General features: G+C 45.8%; 2 protein-coding genes across 2 annotated transcripts; one reads left to right on the top strand and one right to left on the bottom strand.

Moving 5' to 3' along the window:
* Positions 1-1,487: 1,487 nt before the first annotated feature.
* On the top strand, positions 1,488-4,231 carry LOC139574632 (CXXC-type zinc finger protein 5-like). Its single transcript, XM_071399381.1, has 3 exons — positions 1,488-1,680; positions 2,406-3,335; positions 3,706-4,231. The coding sequence occupies exons 2-3, from the start codon at positions 2,538-2,540 to the stop codon at positions 3,748-3,750; spliced, it is 843 nt and encodes a 280-aa protein (XP_071255482.1). The 5' UTR covers positions 1,488-1,680; positions 2,406-2,537; the 3' UTR covers positions 3,751-4,231.
* Positions 4,232-7,059: 2,828 nt separating this feature from the next.
* LOC139574631 (SH2 domain-containing protein 4A) lies at positions 7,060-15,876 on the bottom strand. Its single transcript, XM_071399380.1, has 5 exons — positions 15,753-15,876; positions 13,395-13,797; positions 8,998-9,233; positions 8,639-8,864; positions 7,060-8,394 (listed from the first exon to the last, which is right to left on the bottom strand). Exons 2-5 carry the CDS (start codon positions 13,573-13,575, stop codon positions 8,246-8,248), a joined length of 792 nt encoding a protein of 263 aa, XP_071255481.1. The 5' UTR covers positions 13,576-13,797; positions 15,753-15,876; the 3' UTR covers positions 7,060-8,245.
* Positions 15,877-19,560: the final 3,684 nt, after the last annotated feature.

The following is a 19,560-nucleotide window of genomic DNA, read 5'->3' as shown; positions in this document are numbered from 1 at the left end:
TCCCTCAGTAAGAGCATTGAAGATGGGTCGTGGCTGAGTCTTCCAGCATGACAACAACCCGAAACACACAGCCAGGGCAACTAAGGAGTGGCTCCGTAAGAAGCATCTCAAGGTCCTGGAGTGGCCTAGCCAGTCTCCAGACCTGAACCCAATAGAAAATCTTTGGAGGGAGCTGAAAGTCCGTATTGCCCAGCGACAGCCCCGAAACCTGAAGGATCTAGAGAAGGTCTGTATGGAGGAGTGGGCCAAAATCCCTGCTGCAGTGTGTGCAAACCTGGTCAAGAACTACAGGAAACGTATGATCTCTGTAATTGCAAACAAAGGTTTCTGTACCAAATATTAAGGTCTGCTTTTCTGATGTATCAAATACTTATGTCATGCAATAAAATGCAAATTAATTACTTAAAAATCATACAATGTGATTTTCTGGATTTTTGTTTTAGATTCCGTCTCTCACAGTTGAAGTGTACCTATGATAAAAATTACAGACCTCCACATGCTTTGTAAGTAGGAAAACCTGCAAAATCGGCAGTGTATCAAATACTTGTTCTCCCCACTGTACATGTTCTAGTGAATATGACTGACTTGATGGTGATGTATTTTGGCCCGTATATTGTGAATAAAAGTTTTCTTAAAGTGGTCAGACTTGTGTGTCTACTGTCATTCCTTTCCTGAGACGTAGAAGACCAACATGATGTGGTGCTGATTTTATGTCTCACTGCAAAGCAGTTTATGTGCGCCGATGTATGCAATTTTACCCACTGACACAAGGCAATATTTTCTCTAGCCGCTAGGAGCTGCTCTCGCTGAACTAGCAGGCATGAGGATTACGATTTGGCAGCCCCCTCTCCATATTACTGCTGCCTAGGCTGACGGCCACACACACACACTCAGCCTCACACCACAGCTGGCTGTGTGCCAAAACTGCAGGACTCTTGACAAGAGGTGGAGTGGACTACCCTGCTTAGTACCCTGAGAAGTACGAGGTTGAGGCTGATGCAGTGCACCTTTAAACAGGCCACAACACCCTCGCCCTTCTCGCCTGATGGCACGTACAGTGTTACGTCTGGCTTCCACCAGCATCACATGACATGTGAAGGAACACACACATAACATACAATAACTCACATGTCAGTCTGATGAATTTCATTCATGCCAGAAAGTGATTCCTTAAACAGTCTCAAAAAGCATTTTCCAATCATTTGTTTTATTTCCAAGATAATTACCCCTGTATTTCAAGACTTTGGCTTTGTCACCTGTCTTTTTGTATGGTTTTGTATAATGGTGTGTGGCACAGAAATGAAATGAGCACAGGAATTTGCTATTGTGGTCAAGGGGTCATTTTTCTGCGGTCTCGTGACCATGACTCCAGTTCGCTTTTTGTGTGACGCCCCCCAAATCTATGAAGTGTGTTTGCATGTTCGACTCTGTGAGTGGCGGGGACGAGGAGGTGGGAATGCGAGACGGGAAAGGCGAAGGACCTGTGCAGCTACCGAATTGGACAAATGGTTTACGGCTTCGTTTTCTTGTGTGATCACTGCAGATAAATCTTGGATATGTCTAATAGTTAACAGTATCCTATAATTTTTTTCCATCTCCCTTTATTTATTCCAATATTCGTGGAAGACACCACGGACAAACCACTGGACACTGGGGCTCCGGTCAGCTCGCATTGCATTGGTAGGTGCACGAATTACGAAAGGATGTGTTAATGTGATATTAATAATATATTGAAGAGAGAGTTATGACCTATTCATACCTTTACAGTACTATCAATTACATCACTCGAACACCTACGTTATCGTTTATTGATGAATTATAGCGTATTTTATGTATCTATTGCGACCGTGTCGTGCGCGCGCGTACCCTGGACTGTCACAGAGTCTAGACAAAAGGTAGCATTCAGAGGTAGATATTGTATATTCTCGAGCCTGGCTCACATCACAACTACAGTAGTCAAATCGAAATGCGCGCTCCAAATTTGACTGGCGCATATGCGCAATAGGCTATTTGTTTGTGGTATTCCATTATTGCATAGATTTGTCCACCTTAGAACCCAGGTGCAACCACACGTAGTCTATCTTAACGTAAATGTAGAAAGCGTCACGTTATTCAAAATATATAGTTTCTTAGTCTCAGATGTAGCCTATATTTTGGACACATTTTACATGCTCACTCAAACATTAAATAGGCTATTATTCACTTAATTACACTTAGGCCTGTGTCTTACAATGTCATTATTGTCTCCTTCACTAAAAATAAAAACCAACCATCGACCAATGCCTCTCTAATAACATCTACTTATTTTCTCCCCCTCTCCGCTTTCTTTGTCTCTTTTTCCCTGTCTCCCTCCATATCTCCTTCCCCCTCTTCTCTTCTCCATCTTCCTCTGTTCATCTCCACAGGGTATAAAGGTGGCAGAGAGGATCATGGGAATATAACAGCTGTCAGAGAGTTGGGATTGGCTAACTGACAGCTGGACTGCTGTCACCGCTCTAACCTTGGCATTGCCCTGCCATCTCCCACCCCCACCCAGTATGACAGATACCCTGGACATGTCTGGCCCTTCCTCTCCAGAGCAGCAGAGAGCCAATAGGATCCTCAGTGAGCCTCTAAGACGAAGCCTGAAGCGCTCTCATCCCTGCTCCCTCTCTGAGTATCTCAACAACACTAACAGACTATCCCACCGCCATAGCTCCAGTAGTATGGGTGTCAGGGGCCTCCTCCATCCCACTGCAGCTCAGCACAGGCCAACCCAGCTCAGGCAGACCAAGCCTCGCCGGGCCCACTCCTCCAACATAGACCTCTGGGACTCCCCCAGTGGTCTTCACCTGGCACATGCTGCAGAGCTGCTGATGAGGGCTGGGGCCTTGACACTGACCCCCACACCCAGGGACCAGGGCCCTCTGGGCGGGCTGGGGGCCGGGGAAGCTAGGGTGGAAGGGGAGGAGATGGAGGGTGGGTCCGGGGCTGAAGGGGACAGCACGGGTTGTGTGACAGACTTCCTCCCACTGCTAGGCTGCTCCTGGTTCCCCTTGAACCCAGGCCTGTTTGCTCTGATGGCAGGGGGAGGGGGGTTCCTGACTAGTGGTGGAGGGTCAATGGGGATAGCTGGCGTTGGGGAGGGTGTGGAGGTGTTGCGAGGCGAGAGCTCGTCCCCTGGCGGCGGGGGAGCTGGGAGAAGGAAGAGGAAGCGATGCGGGGAGTGTGTGCCGTGTCGACGTACAGGGAACTGTGAAGAGTGCAGCGCCTGCCGCAACCGTAAGACCGGACACCAGATCTGCAAGTACAGGAAGTGTGAGCAGCTGAAGAAGAAGGCAGCCACCGGGTTCGAGGTGAGAGGAAGTGGAGAAACACAAACTATTATTTAGAATGGGCATTAATAGGGCAGTCTGACTTTATCTGAGGTCTGACAACTGCTCTCCAAAAAATATATACCTCTGTAATACCGCTGTAGTTGTACTACACTATATATACAAAAGTATGTGGACACCCCTTCAAATGATTGGATTCAGCCATTTCAGCCACACCTGTTGCTGACAGGTGTGATTTTGAAATGAGATGTTCGACGAGCAGGTGTCCACATACGTTTGGTCATGTGGTGGATGTTAATGTGTTACTTTCTGGCGGTGTAGTAGTCTTTATGCATGTGTTTGTGTTTTAATTTAACCACAGCTTTCTGACCCCTTTCATCTCCTTTCATAGAAGATGGTGTTTCCATCAGGAGCAGCATTTCCATGGTTACAATAGGATTCTGTCTATTTGGAATGTGATCATGAACATTGGCACTCTGGACCTGCAAAGAAAGTAAATTCAGCTGGCCTTGTTGGATTGGCTTGGAGAGTACAGAACCTTCGACAATCAGAAGTATGAAGATGAAAACCCAATGAAGAAAAGAGAAGTCATACCAATGGATTGAGATATTGTTGAGCCAACATGAAGCACCTCATGAAGCACAGAGTATTGTAAATTAATAGAAAATGTTATTCCTTTTTATATTCCATATTTGGAACATTTTGTCATCGAAGCTTCTGACCTGGTTGTTTCCATATAAGCCAAACCAAGAAGGACAGACTGGTCATAATATGATGTTTATGTTTGTTTTTCTATTCATGTCACAGTTAATAAAATAATGAGTAGTAGATGTACTTAGGTCATGATTAGTGTCTAGTTCTTACATCTCTACGGTCTGCCTTCTGAATAAAGACAAGGAAACTGCCTGTCTACACTATGTGTGTGTTGGGGTGAGTATGTATTTCAAGAGTGTCTCTTTGTGTATTTCAGGGGCTGACTGATCCCTCTCCATTTCCTGTGAGGCTTATGTGTGTGTGTGTGTGTGTGTGTGTGTGTGTGTGTGTGTGTGTGTGTGTGTGTGTGTGTGTGTGTGTGTGTGTGTGTGTGTGTGTGTGTGTGTGTGTGTGTGTGTGTGTGTGTGTGTGTGTGTGTGTGTCTTGGGGGGAGGCATGCATGATGGCCTTATCACTACCTTCCAGCCACACACACACACATATATGACCAAAAAGTACACATACCAAACACATGCGCACATGACTCACCACACACTCAACACATTCACGCACACACTCTCTCTCATTCCCATTCACACACACGCTCTCTCTCATTCCCGTTCACACACTGATTCAATTCCAATTTCATTCACAAGCATGTAGTATGCAGACACACACTCATTCTCACACACACAGTGAAGGCCTCAATAACATGGTGAAAGCAGAGAGAGTCCAGCTCACACAGACCGGGGGGGTGGAGGTTGCCGTGACGATGGCTGATAAGATAGGACCTTAATCTTCCACAGTTCGCTCCGGGGGATGGTGGACAGCGTAACCATGGAAATGGCAAGGCGAGATGTCACGCTATAATTGGGCCATGGTTGCACTTCCTGTGTGCCTTCAGTCAGGGGATCACAGAGAACCAGTGTGTGTGTGTGTGTCCTACAGAAGTCCTGCCAACTCAGGGTAAAAAGCAGACAGGCACGCTGTTACAGTTTTCCACTGAATAAGAAACATGTCCTATCGTGCATTTCTTTCTCTCACGGACAAAGGGATTTTATATTCCTGAATCTCCAGATTCCCCTTGTGCCTTTCCAGTAATTTGGAGATTAATCCCCCTTCCCCCGGAAATCTGTGTCACCCGCTGGCCGCGAGGTCTGGAGCCTCCCCAAACGCCTGCAGAGTCTGGCTCTGCTGCCCTGCAAGATGGCAGGAGGGAGAGAGAGAGAGAGGAGAGGGGGAGGGGAGAAAGGAGATGGAGAGACAGCAGGAGATGAAGATAGTAGGGGAAGAGGGAAGAGGCAAATACAAAAAGAGAAAGGGAAGGGGTCGGACAGATACCCAGAGAGATGGAGAGATAGAGATATAGAGGGAGGAGAGGGATAAAGATGGATGCATTGTCGAGAATACAGACTGACCCTGAGTCTGTCCTCTCAAACCACAGTTGGACCTAGCTATGTTAGTCGCTGCAGCCAGCTGCTGCATGGCTCAGTAACGCTACACTGGTTGGATCATACTACAGCAGCTCTAGCAGGGCGTCTTAGAAGAAGAGGTCAACGTTCCAGAATCCTAAAGACACACTTTCATCTGTCCTGGTGGGACATAAGACATGCTTTATTGAGTTGGCAGAGATAGAGTTATGCTGAGTATGTGCATATAGCCACCCTGACATTCATCTACCGTGTGTGTGTGTGTGTGTGTGTGTGTGTGTGTGTGTGTGTGTGTGTGTGTGTGTGTGTGTGTGTGTGTGTGTGTGTGTGTGTGTGTGTGTGTGTGTGTGTGTGTGTGTGTGTGTGTGTGTGTGTGTGTGTGTGTGTGTGTGTGTGTGTGTGTGTGTGTGTGTGTGTGTGTGATCCTAGCGCCTGTTTCTGTCGCCATCCGGCCGCCACTCGATAATCAAGTTACCACTAGCCCCTTTTGATCCTTTGTTAACCAGCTGCTGGGAACTCCGCTAGTGAACCAGAGCATGGAGTTCCATGTAAACAACAACCACTGGAGAGCACAGCATGCAACACTACAGCAGCCCTCCTCTCACTGTTTTATTAAGGAGCTTCAGAAAAATGACTGTAACCCATCTTGGATTATTCTAGTTTTTAATGAATTCCACCTACACGTGTGACCTGTGTGTGTCTGTGTGTGCGCACATGCGTGTGCGCACATGCGTGTGTGTGTGTGTGTGTGTGTGTGTGTGTGTGTGTGTGTGTGTGTGTGTGTGTGTGTGTGTGTGTGTGTGTGTGTGTGTGTGTGTGTGTGTGTGTGTGTGTGTGTGTGTGTGTGTGTGTGTGATCCTAGCGCCTGTTTCTGTCGCCATCCGGCCGCCACTCGATAATCAAGTTACCACTAGCCCCTTTTGATCCTTTGTTAACCAGCTGCTGGGAACTCCGCTAGTGAACCAGAGCATGGAGTTCCATGTAAACAACAACCACTGGAGAGCACAGCATGCAACACTACAGCAGCCCTCCTCTCACTGTTTTATTAAGGAGCTTCAGAAAAATGACTGTAACCCATCTTTGATTATTCTAGTTTTTAATGAATTCCACCTACACGTGTGACCTGTGTGTGTCTGTGTGTGCGCACATGCGTGTGCGCACATGCGTGTGTGTGTGTGTGTGTGTGTGTGTGTGTGTGTGTGTGTGTGTGTGTGTGTGTGTGTGTGTGTGTGTGTGTGTGTGTGTGTGTGTGTGTGTGTGTGTGTGTGTGTGTGTGTGTGTGTGTGTGTGTGTGTGTGTGTGTTTGAAATCTAGATGTAATCCTACCCCAGAGTAGGGTGAATGGTAGGTCTGGTTGTCCTCGACCTCTCTGGTCACCATGGATACCACTCACTACAAATGAAACAACAGAGGGCTCCCTTTCTCTCTCTCTCTCTCTCTCTCTCTCTCTCTCTCTCTCTCTCTCTCTCTCTCTCTCTCTCTCTCTCTCTCTCTCTCTCTCTCGCTTTCTTAATTCTCTCTCTCTCTCTCTCTCTATCTTTCTCTCTCTCTCTCTCTCTCTTTCTTAATTCTCTCTCTCTCTTGCCTAAGCACACCCACACCCACACCCACCGACACGCACATTTCTTCAGCATTTTTATTTAGCTGAATTAGAGACCAACAGGTCAAAGAAATATGTGTTTCGCACAAGTATGTTTCACACACAAAATAGAAATAGCCTCCTCAAACAAATGTAGTTACAGTGCAGATATACAAAACATGATATGACTAGAAAGCCTACGAGGTTAGACTGTTAGATAATGAACACAATTAATAAAGCTAAAGATCAGGTAACTAAAAACATGACAGGATGGTTTGACCTATGGCCCAAACATACCAGGATGGTTTGACCTATGGCTCAAACACACCAGGATGGTTTGACCAATGGCTCAAACATACCAGGATGGTTTGACCTATGGCCCAAACATACCAGGATGGTTTGACCTATGGCCCAAACATACCAGGATGGTTTGACCAATGGCTCAAACACACCAGGATGGTTTGACCAATGGCCCAAACATACCAGGATGGTTTGACCTATGCCCCAAACACACCAGGATGGTTTGACCTATAGCCCAAACATACCAGGATGGTTTGACCAATGGCTCAAACATACCAGGATGGTTTGACCTATGGCCCAAACATACCAGGATGGTTTGACCTATGGCCCAAACACACCAGGATGGTTTGACCTATAGCCCAAACATACCAGGATGGTTTGACCAATGGCTCAAACATACCAGGATGGTTTGACCTATGGCCCAAACATACCAGGATGGTTTGACCTATAGCCCAAACATACCAGGATGGTTTGATCTATGGCCCAAACATACGAGAGACAGCAAAGTGAAAATAAATGATGCATAATTCATGATTACAAACGTAAAGCTAAATCTTTTCCTCCACCCCATGTACAAATCAGATACAAACTTCCATGTAACTATGTAGAAATAGCTCTTGTATTAACCATGTCCAAACCTCTTGTGTATTTAGGTTCAAGGAGAGGTGGAAGTGTATAACTACCACGCAGTCTCCACAAACCTTCAAAGAGGGGGGCAATTCACCAGAGTACCAGTGTCAAGCATTCCTCCCACTCTGCTGTGCATGTCCACCTTTAACTCGGCTAAGTTTGGAGCTCCTATTTCTCTGCACCGTTCCTCAGGTGAGTGTCTGTCCGTATACCACAAGCATTTTGCTGGTATTCAAATGAGCTCTTCAGGTGGGCAGTACCTCTTCTGTGTGATTGGTTGACCGTGGGTGACCCTGGTGTTACCTAGAGGACCTGGGCACCAGCTTCAGGTGTGAAGGTTTGGTGGGCACAGGGGGCTTGGCGATGGGAGAGGATGTGGCAAACGTTCTCCTGAGCTGGGCCACCCGACCACCAAACGCTGGGCTCTCCTCCTCATGACTGACCACCACTAGAGAGATAGAGAGGGAAAGGATTGTAGAAATATCTGTTAAGTCAATGAACTTGAATCGAGTGCAGAGTAGACATGTCATTCCAGAGAAACATGCGCGTACACGGATGCACACACAAAAACACACTCTCTGTATAGTCGGAACTAGAAGCACAAGCATTTTGCTACAATCGCATTAACATCTGCTAACCATGTGTATGTGACCAATACATTTTGATTTGATATGATTCTCTTTCTCTCTCACCTTCTCTGCCGTGTGGGCGGGCCTTCTCTGTGACTGACAGCTGGGGTTGGAGAGACAGGCTGATGTTGCTGTGGTGGGGTCTGTAGCAGAGGCCCCAGTCCTTTAGGTCGTCGGTGCTGTTGCCTGACTCATTGTCGCTGCTATCCTCCCCGGGGTCCTTTGGGTCGTCCTCAGCGCTGCCTGAGTCCTGGTCCTCCTCAGAGTCCTTAGTGCCATCTGAGTCTACCTGGAAATAGAAGAAGACTGTTGAGCTACTTCCTGTATTGTAGAGATGACATCTTTCTCTCCCTCTTGCCCTCTCTTTCTGTGTCTCATATGCATACACACACACATACACACACTTCGAAACAAACACTTACGCTGAGTTGCATCAGTGTGGTTGATTGTGAGCTGGTTTGGTGGTTCACTCTGTCTGTCAGTAGAGACACAGTATGGAGATCAACCACTAGGTTGTTTATTTCTGCACTCTGTAGTCTGGTGTTGGTACGAAGGGTCTGGAGGAGTTTGGAGGATCTAAATTCATCCACCTCTCCGATCACGCTCACACTCACATCCCCATCACGACCCAACAGCCAGCGCACGCTCTTACTGTGACCTGAGGAGACAAAGAAACACATAGAATATCACACGGTGTAACTAGCACAGATAATACAACAGCAGGTAACTATTCCTATCCCCATTTTAAATCCATCGTCAGACTTCATTGATGGAGTCTGGTTGTAGTACTCCGTTATAGCCCAGCAGATGGTGGTGTTGTCTTATCAGTGAACAAACACATTACTGAGGTCTGCTCTGCAGTAGCCTAGCTTGATCTATTGTCCAGTCTATTGGCTCTGCACAAACACTGCCTTACTGACACACTAGTCTATGGTCTTCACCTTACAGTAATCACTCAGATCTGACCACAGATCTGTGTTAATTAGCTGGCTAACAATTGGTGGGATACAACCTCTAGTCTCTAGTCACAGCCAGGTCACCATTACAGTAATATGAACACGATACACATGAATAGGCTGCTAGCCTAAATGTAAAAAAATAACCCATTTCAATTCATTCATTTCAATTCAGATGAGTGAAGATAAGCCTATGTAATATAGATTCAGATGAGTGAAGATAAGCCTATGTAATATAGATTCAGATGAGTGAAGATAAGCCTATGTAATATAGATTCAGATGAGTGAAGATAAGCCTATGTAATATAGATTCAGATGAGTGAAGATAAGCCTATGTAATATAGATTCAGATGAGAGAAGATAAGCCTATGTAATATAGATTCAGATGAGAGAAGATAAGCCTATGTAATATAGATTCAGATGAGTGAAGATAAGCCTATGTAATATAGATTCAGATGAGAGAAGATAAGCCTATGTAATATAGATTCAGATGAGAGAAGATAAGCCTATGTAATATAGATTCAGATGAGAGAAGATAAGTCTATGTAATATAGATTCAGATGAGAGAAGATAAGCCTATGTAATATAGATTCAGATGAGAGAAGATAAGCCTATGTAATATAGAGCAAAATGGCAACAAAAGGTGTGGAAATGGTCTTGCAGCAAATCATATTGGAAATATGTTAATCATTTTGTAAGTGTACAAGATGGGCCACAGGCCGTGTGTGTGTGTGTGTGTGTGTGTGTGTGTGTGTGTGTGTGTGTGTGTGTGTGTGTGTGTGTGTGTGTGTGTGTGTGTGTGTGTGTGTGTGTGTGTGTGTGTGTGTGTGTGTGTGTGTGTGTGTGTGTGTGTGTGTGTGTGTGTGTGTGTGTGTGTGTGTGTGTGTGACATTTAAGAGTTGTACTGTGTTGCCTACGTGCTATCTTATATAAGGAGAGTCTTTCTGTGCCATGGGGCTGAGAGAGGAGAATAAAGGGCCTGTGAGAAGAATGATGAAGTGTAGTGTTTGTTGCTCAGCACAGCGGTTTTAGGGCTCATTTTGACACCCGGTGTTAAGAGATGAGAGATGACCTGTCCTCTCCTACTGCTACTAAGGTGACTCACACACACACTCACCCAGGTTATACATAGATCACAGATTGGAAAGACAAAGGGGTAACGTGATATTCGGGGTTAAAAGCAACGAGCCACACCAAACACAGGGCTTACTCAATTCTATTCACTGCTATTCAATCTGCCGGGCAAGCAGGCAGGCAGGAATGTGGAATGAATCAATCGCTGCAGCTGTGTTTCTGACGATAGAGCTCTGATATGAGGGCTGGCTAGTACAATATACTGTAGGGGGGGGGGGGGGGGGTCTCATTCTGTATCCTATCAGATAGAGTGGGAGAGGGGATAGGTCTCATTCAATATCCTATCAGATAGAGTGGGGGAGGGGATAGGTCTCATTCTGTATCCTATCAGATAGAGTGGGGGAGGGGATAGGTCTCATTCAATATCCTATCAGATAGAGTGGGAGAGGGGATAAGTCTCATTCTGTATCCTATCAGATAGAGTGGGGGAGGGGATAAGTCTCATTCTGTATCCTATCAGATAGAGTGGGGGAGGGAATAAGTCTCATTCTGTATCCTATCAGATAGAGTGGGGGAGGGGATAGGTCTCATTCAATATCCTATCAGATAGAGTGGGGGAGGGGATAAGTCTCATTCTGTATCCTATCAGATAGAGTGGGGGAGGGGATAGGTCTCATTCTGTATCCTATCAGATAGAGTGGGGGAGGGGATAAGTCTCATTCTGTATCCTATCAGATAGAGTGGGGGAGGGGATAGGTCTCATTCAATATCCTATCAGATAGAGTGGGGGAGGGGATAGGTCTCATTCTGTATCCTATCAGATAGAGTGGGGGAGGGGATAAGTCTCATTCTGTATCCTATCAGATAGAGTGGGGGAGGGGATAGGTCTCATTCAATATCCTATCAGATAGAGTGGGGGAGGGGATAAGTCTCATTCTGTATCCTATCAGATAGAGTGGGGGAGGGGATAGGTCTCATTCTGTATCCTATCAGATAGAGTGGGGGAGGGGATAGGTCTCATTCTGTATCCTATCAGATAGAGTGGGGGAGGGGATAGGTCTCATTCTGTATCCTATCAGATAGAGTGGGGCAGGGGATAGGTCTCATTCTGTATCCTATCAGATAGAGTGGGGGAGGGGATAGGTCTCATTCTATATCCTATCAGATAGAGTGGGGGAGGGGATAGGTCTCATTCTGTATCCTATCAGATAGAGTGGGAGAGGGGATAAGTCTCATTCTGTATCCTATCAGATAGAGTGGGAGAGGGGATAAGTCTCATTCTATATCCTATCAGATAGAGTGGGAGAGGGGATAGGTCTCATTCTGTATTCTATCAGATAGAGTGGGGGAGGGGATAGGTCTCATTCTATATCCTATCAGATAGAGTGGGAGAGGGGATAGGTCTCATTCAATATCCTATCAGATAGAGTGGGGGAGGGGATAGGTCTCATTCTGTATCCTATCAGATAGAGTGGGGGAGGGGATAGGTCTCATTCTATGTCCTATCAGATAGAGTGGGGGAGGGGATAGGTCTCATTCTGTATCCTATCAGATAGAGTGGGGGAGGGGATAAGTCTCATTCTGTATCCTATCAGATAGAGTGGGGGAGGGGATAAGTCTCATTCTATATCCTATCAGATAGAGTGGGGGAGGGGATAGGTCTCATTCTGTATCCTATCAGATAGAGTGGGGGAGGGGATAAGTCTCATTCTGTATCCTATCAGAGTGGGGGAGGGGATAGGTCTCATTCTGTATCCTATCAGATAGAGTGGGGGAGGGGATAAGTCTCATTCTGTATCCTATCAGATAGAGTGGGGGAGGGGATATGTTTCATTCTGTATCCTATCAGATAGAATGGGGGAGGGGATAAGTCTCATTCTGTATCCTATCAGATAGAGTGGGGGAGGAGATAAGTCTCATTCTGTATCCTATCAGATAGAGTGGGAGAGGGCGAGGATACTGGGTATTACATATATACACACTGTTCTATTAGAACCAATGGAAAGGAGAGGTCACATTCTATATCCCATCAGATAGAGAAATGGACAGGGAAAGAGAGGGATGGAATGGGTAAAATAGAGAGATAGAGAGAGAAGGGAATAGAATGGGAAAGAGAGAGACGTGGGTTAGTGAGAGTGGTGGAACTTGGCCTGAGCTGAAGGCCTCTTTCTGCAGAGTGTGGTTTCAGGGTTGTTTTCCCAGAATAGTGGGGTGGGTGCTCAAGCAAGCTCAATTACTCAGTGCCTCTCTCTCTCTCTCTCTCTCTCTCTCTCTCTCTCTCTCTCTCTCTCTCTCTCTCTCTCTCTCTCTCTCTCTCTCTCTCTCTCTCTCTCTCTCTCTCTCTCTCTCTCTCTCTCTCTCTCTCTCTCTCTCTCTCCGTGCCACTTTCTCTTCTTCTTCTTCTTCTCACTCTCTTTTCCCCTCATTCCTCCTTTCTCTCTCCCCTCCTGCATCTCTCTCATGTCTCCATCTTTCATCCCCCCCTTTCTGTTCCCCCTCTCTCTTTCTATATATGAAGGGTTTTCCTCTCTCCCTGGCCAATATATGTGTGTGTGTGTGCGTGTGCGTGTGCGTGTGCGTGTGTGTGTGTGTGTGTGTGTGTGTGTGTGTGTGTGTGTGTGTGTGTGTGTGTGTGTGTGTGTGTGTGTGTGTGTGTGTGTGCGTGTGTGCGTGCGTGCGTGCGTGCGTGCGTGCGTGCGTGCGTGCGTGCGTGCGTGCGTGCGTGCGTGCGTGCGTGCGTGCGTGCGTGCGTGCGTGCGTGCGTGCGTGTGTGTGAGTGAATGCTGTACCTTTTTTAGACCTGTGTTGTTCCCTGGTTCTCCTCTCTCTCTCGTCCTTCTCCTCCCTCTCTATCCAGCGTCTGACCTGCTCCTCTCTCATCTTCAGGAATAAGATTCTCCTCTGGTCTTCACTCAGGGCCTCCAAAACCTCTGGGTCCACCCACATCTCCTGTAAGATCTGAGCCAGCATACTGGCTGATCCTAGATGAACTCCCTTTCTCTGGTGCTGTTGGGAAATGCTGGTGCCGGCCTGGTTCAACAGAGGGCTTTAAATCCAAAAGTCTGGTGGATCTGGTACAGTCTCAATTCCAAAAGGCTGAAGAGTTCTCTTTCAACTTCTTAGACGTTCCCTCCGTTATGTTATATGACTTCTGCTGGGAGGGTGGATGGTCAATGATTCCTTGCTGGTATTCTAGAGCAGGAGAGAGCATATATATGTGATTAAAGCCTTTCTCCTCAGCCTTTCCCTCTTTGGCTGTCCACCAACACAATTGTAGGTGTGTGTGTGTGTCTGGTTCTGTGTGTGAGTAAATGTGTGTCCACTCCCTCTACTACCCCCCACACAGAGAACTGCCCTACTACTTTCAAACATTCAAAGGTGAACAGAGACCAGAGACCAACCCAGCTGGGTGGCAGAACAACGTTTTATGTAAACAGAGAGAGAATGGCAGAGAGAGACACGCAGAACCTTAGCTTTATTTCCATTTTGGGATTTAGAGAGAGGGAGGGAGAAAACGAGGGAAAGCTGGCACTGTTTATCATTTTTTAGAGCGAGGGGAAGAGAAACAGAGATAAACAAAGAAACAGAGAGAGAAAAGGGGTGGAAGAGTCTTTGCAACGAGGATAGCTATCTCACAGGACCAAAACAGAAGTGGCGGGGAGATAACCAGCTATCTCTCATGACCAAAACAGAAGAGACAGGGAGATAGCCAGCTATCTCTCATGACCAAAACAGAAGAGACAGAGAGATAACCAGAACTATGTTTCCCCCTCGTAAGGCTCATGGTCACCCTACTTACGCTCAGATGAACACACATACTGTTTTTAGAACATTATCAGCAGGTGAATGAGATAATGTTCAATAGTTCTCCTCTTATATTACAACACAGAGGGCCAGACCAACAACACTACCAACAACCACGTAATTGTACAGTCACAGGACATCACTGGAGAGAAAACAGTTACAACAACACTTTCTATCAGCTAATATATGGAATACCCCTACTATTTTCAACAGGTAAAGCACTGCAGGAATCGAACTCTGGTACAGATTAGACACATTACAGCTATTCTAACATCGTTATAACAACATTATAATAACATTGATACACAACATCAAGACATGCACCAGTGTAACTAGAGACTAACAGGAACAGATGCTTGTAACACACTGGCCACGGCAGTAAGACACACAGACACACAAAGCAGGCAGTCTTGAATCTATGCCAGCATGTAAATACATTTAGAGTTTACCATAGTCACTGTTCACATAGAAAGAAAGAACAGGAGCAAAAAAGACAGAATAGAGAGAGAAAGAGGATGTGTGTCGCATACTAAGTGAGACGTTTAAAAAATGTTTAGTAGAGTTTTCAAACAGAGCCTGTTTTACTGAAACTGACAGAGAGGGGTTGTGAGAGTCGGATGAACTCAGACAAGAACAAGAAAATAAGAGAGAAACAAAAGCGAGAGAATGGTGAGGAAAAGCAAGTAGAGCGGAGAAACCCCTGAGAACCTCCTGAGAAACCCCTGAGAAACCCCCGAGAACCCCCTGAGAACCCCCTGAGAAACCCCTGAGAACCCCCTGAGAAACTCCTGAGAAAAGCCTGAGAACCCCCTGAGAAACCCCTGAGAACCCCCTGAGAAACTCCTGAGAACCCCCTGAGAAACTCCTGAGAACCCCCTGAGAACCCCCTGAGAAACCCCTGAGAAACCCCTGAGAAACTCCTGAGAAACCCCTGAGAACCCCCTGAGAAACCCCTGAGAAACTCCTGAGAAACCCCTGAGAACCCCCTGAGAAACCCCTGAGAAACTCCTGAGAAACCCCTGAGAACCCCCTGAGAAACTCCTGAGAAACCCCTGAGAAACCCCTGAGAAACCCCTGAGAACCCCCTGAGAAACTCCTGAGAAACTCCTGAGAAACCCCTGAGAAACCCCTGAGAAACCCCTGAGAAACCCCTGAGAAATCACTGAGAAATCACTGAGAAACCCCTGAGAAACCCCTGAGAAACCCCTGAGAAACCCCTGAGAAACCCCTGAGAAACCCCTGAGAAATCACTGAGAAACCCCTGAGAAACCCCTGAGAAACCCCTGAGAAACCACTGAGAAACCCCTGAGAAACCCCTGAGAATCCCAGCATACTTTACTTACTGTGACTGCTCAGCTTGTAGCGTTAGCGACCTCGGTCCGTGTGTGTTACACTGTGACTGACTGTATCTGGGTGACGTGTGTGTGTGTGTGTCTGAGTCTGTATGAGAGCGGTAGAGTAGTCTGTACAGCCTTTATACTGGATATGAGTGGGCTGCAGTGACATCATAAAATTCTCTCTCTCTCTCTCTCTCTCTCTCTCTCTCTCTCTCTCTCTCTCTCTCTCTCTCTCTCTCTCTCTCTCTCTCTCTCTCTCTCTCTCTCTCTCTCTCTCTCTCTCTCTCTCTCTCAATTCAATTTAAGGGGCTTTATTGGCATGGGAAACATATGTTTACATTGCCAAAGCAAGGGAAATATATAATAAACAAAAGTGAAATAAACAATACAAAATTAACAGTAAACATTACACTCACAAAAGTTCCAAAAGATTTAAGACATTTCAAATGTCATATTATGTCTATATATGTCTCTCTCTCTCTCTCTCTTTCTCGCCCTCTTTCTCTCCTCCCTCTTTGAGGTGGAAATATCAGGAACTCTTACCGGCAGGAAGAAGTATAATAACTTACTGTTAACAGGTCATTAATAAACATGATTACAATAGTAGTCATCATCAGGTGGCTGAGCCCAGACATGACTGATCAGTATCTGGTAATGAAAGCCTTTGTGTTGTGATGTTTGGTTCCTGGTGCCGCCTCATGGCTTAAAGTCAATACACTGTTAAAGCAAAACATGAACACAGTAAGAACATTTACAGTATAAAACAATAACGATGTGCTGTAAATGTATGTTAGTTTGGGGTATTTAGAGCATGTCAATAAATGTTGGGTATGAGTCTTGATGAATAGAAGCAGGAAAAGGAAACAGAATATATTAGCTGTTTGGAGGAATTTCAATCACTTACAGTACATTTACATTGTAGCCAATAGCAAGCTCAAGGTCCTTTCCCTGTTTTGGTCGAGTCAGGTCAGCTAGGTCAAGGTAGTCTCAGGGAAAACACAGACCTGCAACAACAACATGTTGGAGTTTTTGGGGAAACACCAAACACATTAGTCATAAACCAGCCAGCACAGGTTGGGACTTTTTTTCCAGGACTATCAGATAAAGATATGTAGAAGTGAGTCTTACTGTGCCTAAGGTTGTGATTGAGCACATGAGTATGTGTTTCGACACACCTATTTGTATACACTCGGCCACTCACTACCAAGTAGATTTCCTTGCCTGGAAATGTCTTCCACGTTTTCCTGTAACTGTTTGATTCCTTGTCCTTTAAATACAGTAATTATACAGTGATTAAGGATTGTAACGAAATCACATTCACGGAACAAAAAGTTGGTGGGTAAACTGATCGCTGGTCGCTGTGAAAAAATATACTTTCTATCCATTTTTCCACAAAAGCTGTGCAAACTGCTGAGCAAAGAAAAGTGGGTAAAGTATGTTTGCTTGCATTTACCCTTCACTACACCACTTCTAGTATGGTGTGTGGTGTGTGGTGTGTGGTGTGTGGTGTGTGGTGTGTGGTGTGTGGTGTGTGGTGTGTGGTGTGTGGTGTGTGGTGTGTGGTGTGGTGTGTGGTGTGTGGTGTGTGTGGTGTAGTGTGTTGTGTGGTGTGTTGTGTGGTGTGTGGTGTGTGGTGTGTGGTGTGTGGTGTGTTGTGTTGTGTGGTGTGTGGTGTGGTGTGTGGTGTGTAGTGTGGTGAATTGTGTGGTGTGGTGTGTGGTGTGTAGTGTGGTGAATTGTGTGGTGTGGTGTGTGGTGTGGTGTGTGGTGTGTAGTGTGGTGAATTGTGTGGTGTGGTGTGTGGTGTGGTGTGTGGTGTGTAATGTGGTGAATTGTGTGGTGTGTGGTGTGGTGTGTGGTGTGTAGTGTGGTGAATTGTGTGGTGTGGTGTGTGGTGTGTTGTGTTCACACTGAACTTCAGATTACTGTACTACTGCAACATACAATGTATTGGGAAAGTATTCAGACCCCTTGACTTTTTCCACATTTTGTTATGTTACAGCCTTATTATAAAATCTATTAAATAAACAATTTTCCTCATCAATCTACACACAATACCCCATAATGATAAAGGGAAAACAGTTTTTTACAGGCAAATGTATTACAAATAAAAAACTGAAATACTGAGAATTTTCGACAACTTGATTGGAGTCCACCTTTTGTAAATTCAATTGATTGGACATGATTTGGGAAGGCACACACCTGTCTATATAAAGTCCCACAGTTGACAGTGTATGTCAGAGCAAAATCCAAGCCATGAGGTCGAAGGAATTGTCCGTAGAGCTCAGAGACAGGATTGTGTCAAGGCACAGATCTGTGGAAGGGTACCAAGACAATTCTGCAGCATTGAAGGTCCCCAAGAACACAGTGGCATTTATCATTCTTAAATGGAAGAAGTTTGGAACCACCAAGACTCTTCCTAGAGCTGGCTGCCCGGCAAAACTGAGCAATCGGGGAGGAAGGGCCTTGGTCAGGGAGGTGACCAAGAACCCGATGGTCACTCTGACAGAGCTCCAGAGTTCCTCTGTGGAGATGGGAGAACCTTCCAGAAGGACAACCATCTCTACAGCACTCCACCAATCAGGCCTTTATAGTAGAGTGGCCAGACAGAAGCCACTCCTCAGTAAAAAGGCACATGACAGCCCGCTTGGAGTTTGCCAAAAGGCACCATAAAGGACTCTCAGACCATGAGGAACAAGAATCTCTGGTCTGATCAAACGAAGATTGAACTCTTTGGCCTGAATGCCAAACGTCACGTCTGGAGGAAACCTGGCACCATCCCTATGGTGAAGCATGGTGGTGGCAGCATCATGCTTTGGGGATGTTTTTCAGCTGCATGGACTGGAAGATTAATCAGGATCGAGGGAAAGATGAACGGAGCAAAGTACAGAGAGATCCTTGATGAAAACCTGCTCCAGGGTGCTCAGGACCTCAGACTGAGGCAAAGGTTCACCTTTCAACAGGACATCGACCCTAAGCACACAGCCAAAACAATGCAGGAGTGGCTTCGGGACAAGTCTCTGAATGTCCTTAGGTGGCCCAGCTAGAGCCTGGACATGAATCCGATCGAACATCTCTGGAGAGACCTGAAAATAGCTGTGCAGCATCGCTCCCCATCCAACCTGACAGAGCTTGAGAGGATCTACAGAGAAAAATGGGAGAAACTCCGCAAATACAGGTGTGCCAAGCTTGTAGTGTCATACCCGAGACTTGAGGCTGTAATCGCTGCCAAAGGTGTTTCAACAAAGTACTGAGTTAATAGTCTTAATAATTATGTAAATGTAATATTTCAGATGTTTTTTTATAAAAAAAAAAAAAGGATAACATTTTTGCTTTGCCATTATGGGGTATTGTTTGCAGATTGATGAAGAAAAATAAACAATTGAATACATTTTAGAAAATGTGTAAAAAGTCTAAGGGGCCGGAATACTTTCTGAATGCTCTGCATACATAGCATCCTCTGCTGGTCAGAATATCTCACTGTAAATGTCAATGGTGGTATAGGAACAGAAAGAAGCGTACAGTACTGTCATGCTGCTACACATGTGGGGAGCGTTTAACCATTAAGCCAATGCATCTGACATCTGATTACAGGTTTCTGTAGGAAATGGAATGATCTGACAATGATGAGCAGATGCAGCGTTTTGTCACTTCATCACCCAGTCAGACAGTCAGGTGCAGTCAGGCAGTCAGACCTGAGAGCACTCTTATTGTCAGTAAACCAGATTAGATTTCCCAACATGCATCTGGGCGGCCACCACTAAAGCCCGCCCATTTGATTTAGTGACATCATCAAGGAAATTTTGAGGAGAAA

This window comes from Salvelinus alpinus, chromosome 4 (assembly GCF_045679555.1).
Source record: "Salvelinus alpinus chromosome 4, SLU_Salpinus.1, whole genome shotgun sequence".
In the NCBI taxonomy this organism is placed as follows: domain Eukaryota; kingdom Metazoa; phylum Chordata; class Actinopteri; order Salmoniformes; family Salmonidae; genus Salvelinus; species Salvelinus alpinus.
Note: the sequence above shows the minus strand (reverse complement) of the source record. Positions and strands in the feature narration are given on the sequence as shown.

What these genes read in the sequence shown, in the direction of transcription:
- LOC139574632 (XM_071399381.1), top strand. Translation starts at nt 2,538, where the DNA reads ATGACAGATACCCTGGACATGTCTGGCCCTTCCTCTCCAGAGCAGCAG. An exon ending in AGGCAGCCACCGGGTTCGAG is followed by an intron (nt 3,336 to 3,705) that starts GTGAGAGGAAGT and finishes CTCCTTTCATAG; the next exon opens with AAGATGGTGTTTCCATCAGG.
- LOC139574631 (XM_071399380.1), bottom strand. Translation starts at nt 13,575, where the DNA reads ATGCTGGCTCAGATCTTACAGGAGATGTGGGTGGACCCAGAGGTTTTG. An exon ending in CCACACTGATGCAACTCAGC is followed by an intron (nt 8,865 to 8,997) that starts GTAAGTGTTTGT and finishes TTCTATTTCCAG; the next exon opens with GTAGACTCAGATGGCACTAA. An exon ending in CCGCCCACACGGCAGAGAAG is followed by an intron (nt 8,395 to 8,638) that starts GTGAGAGAGAAA and finishes CTATCTCTCTAG; the next exon opens with TGGTGGTCAGTCATGAGGAG.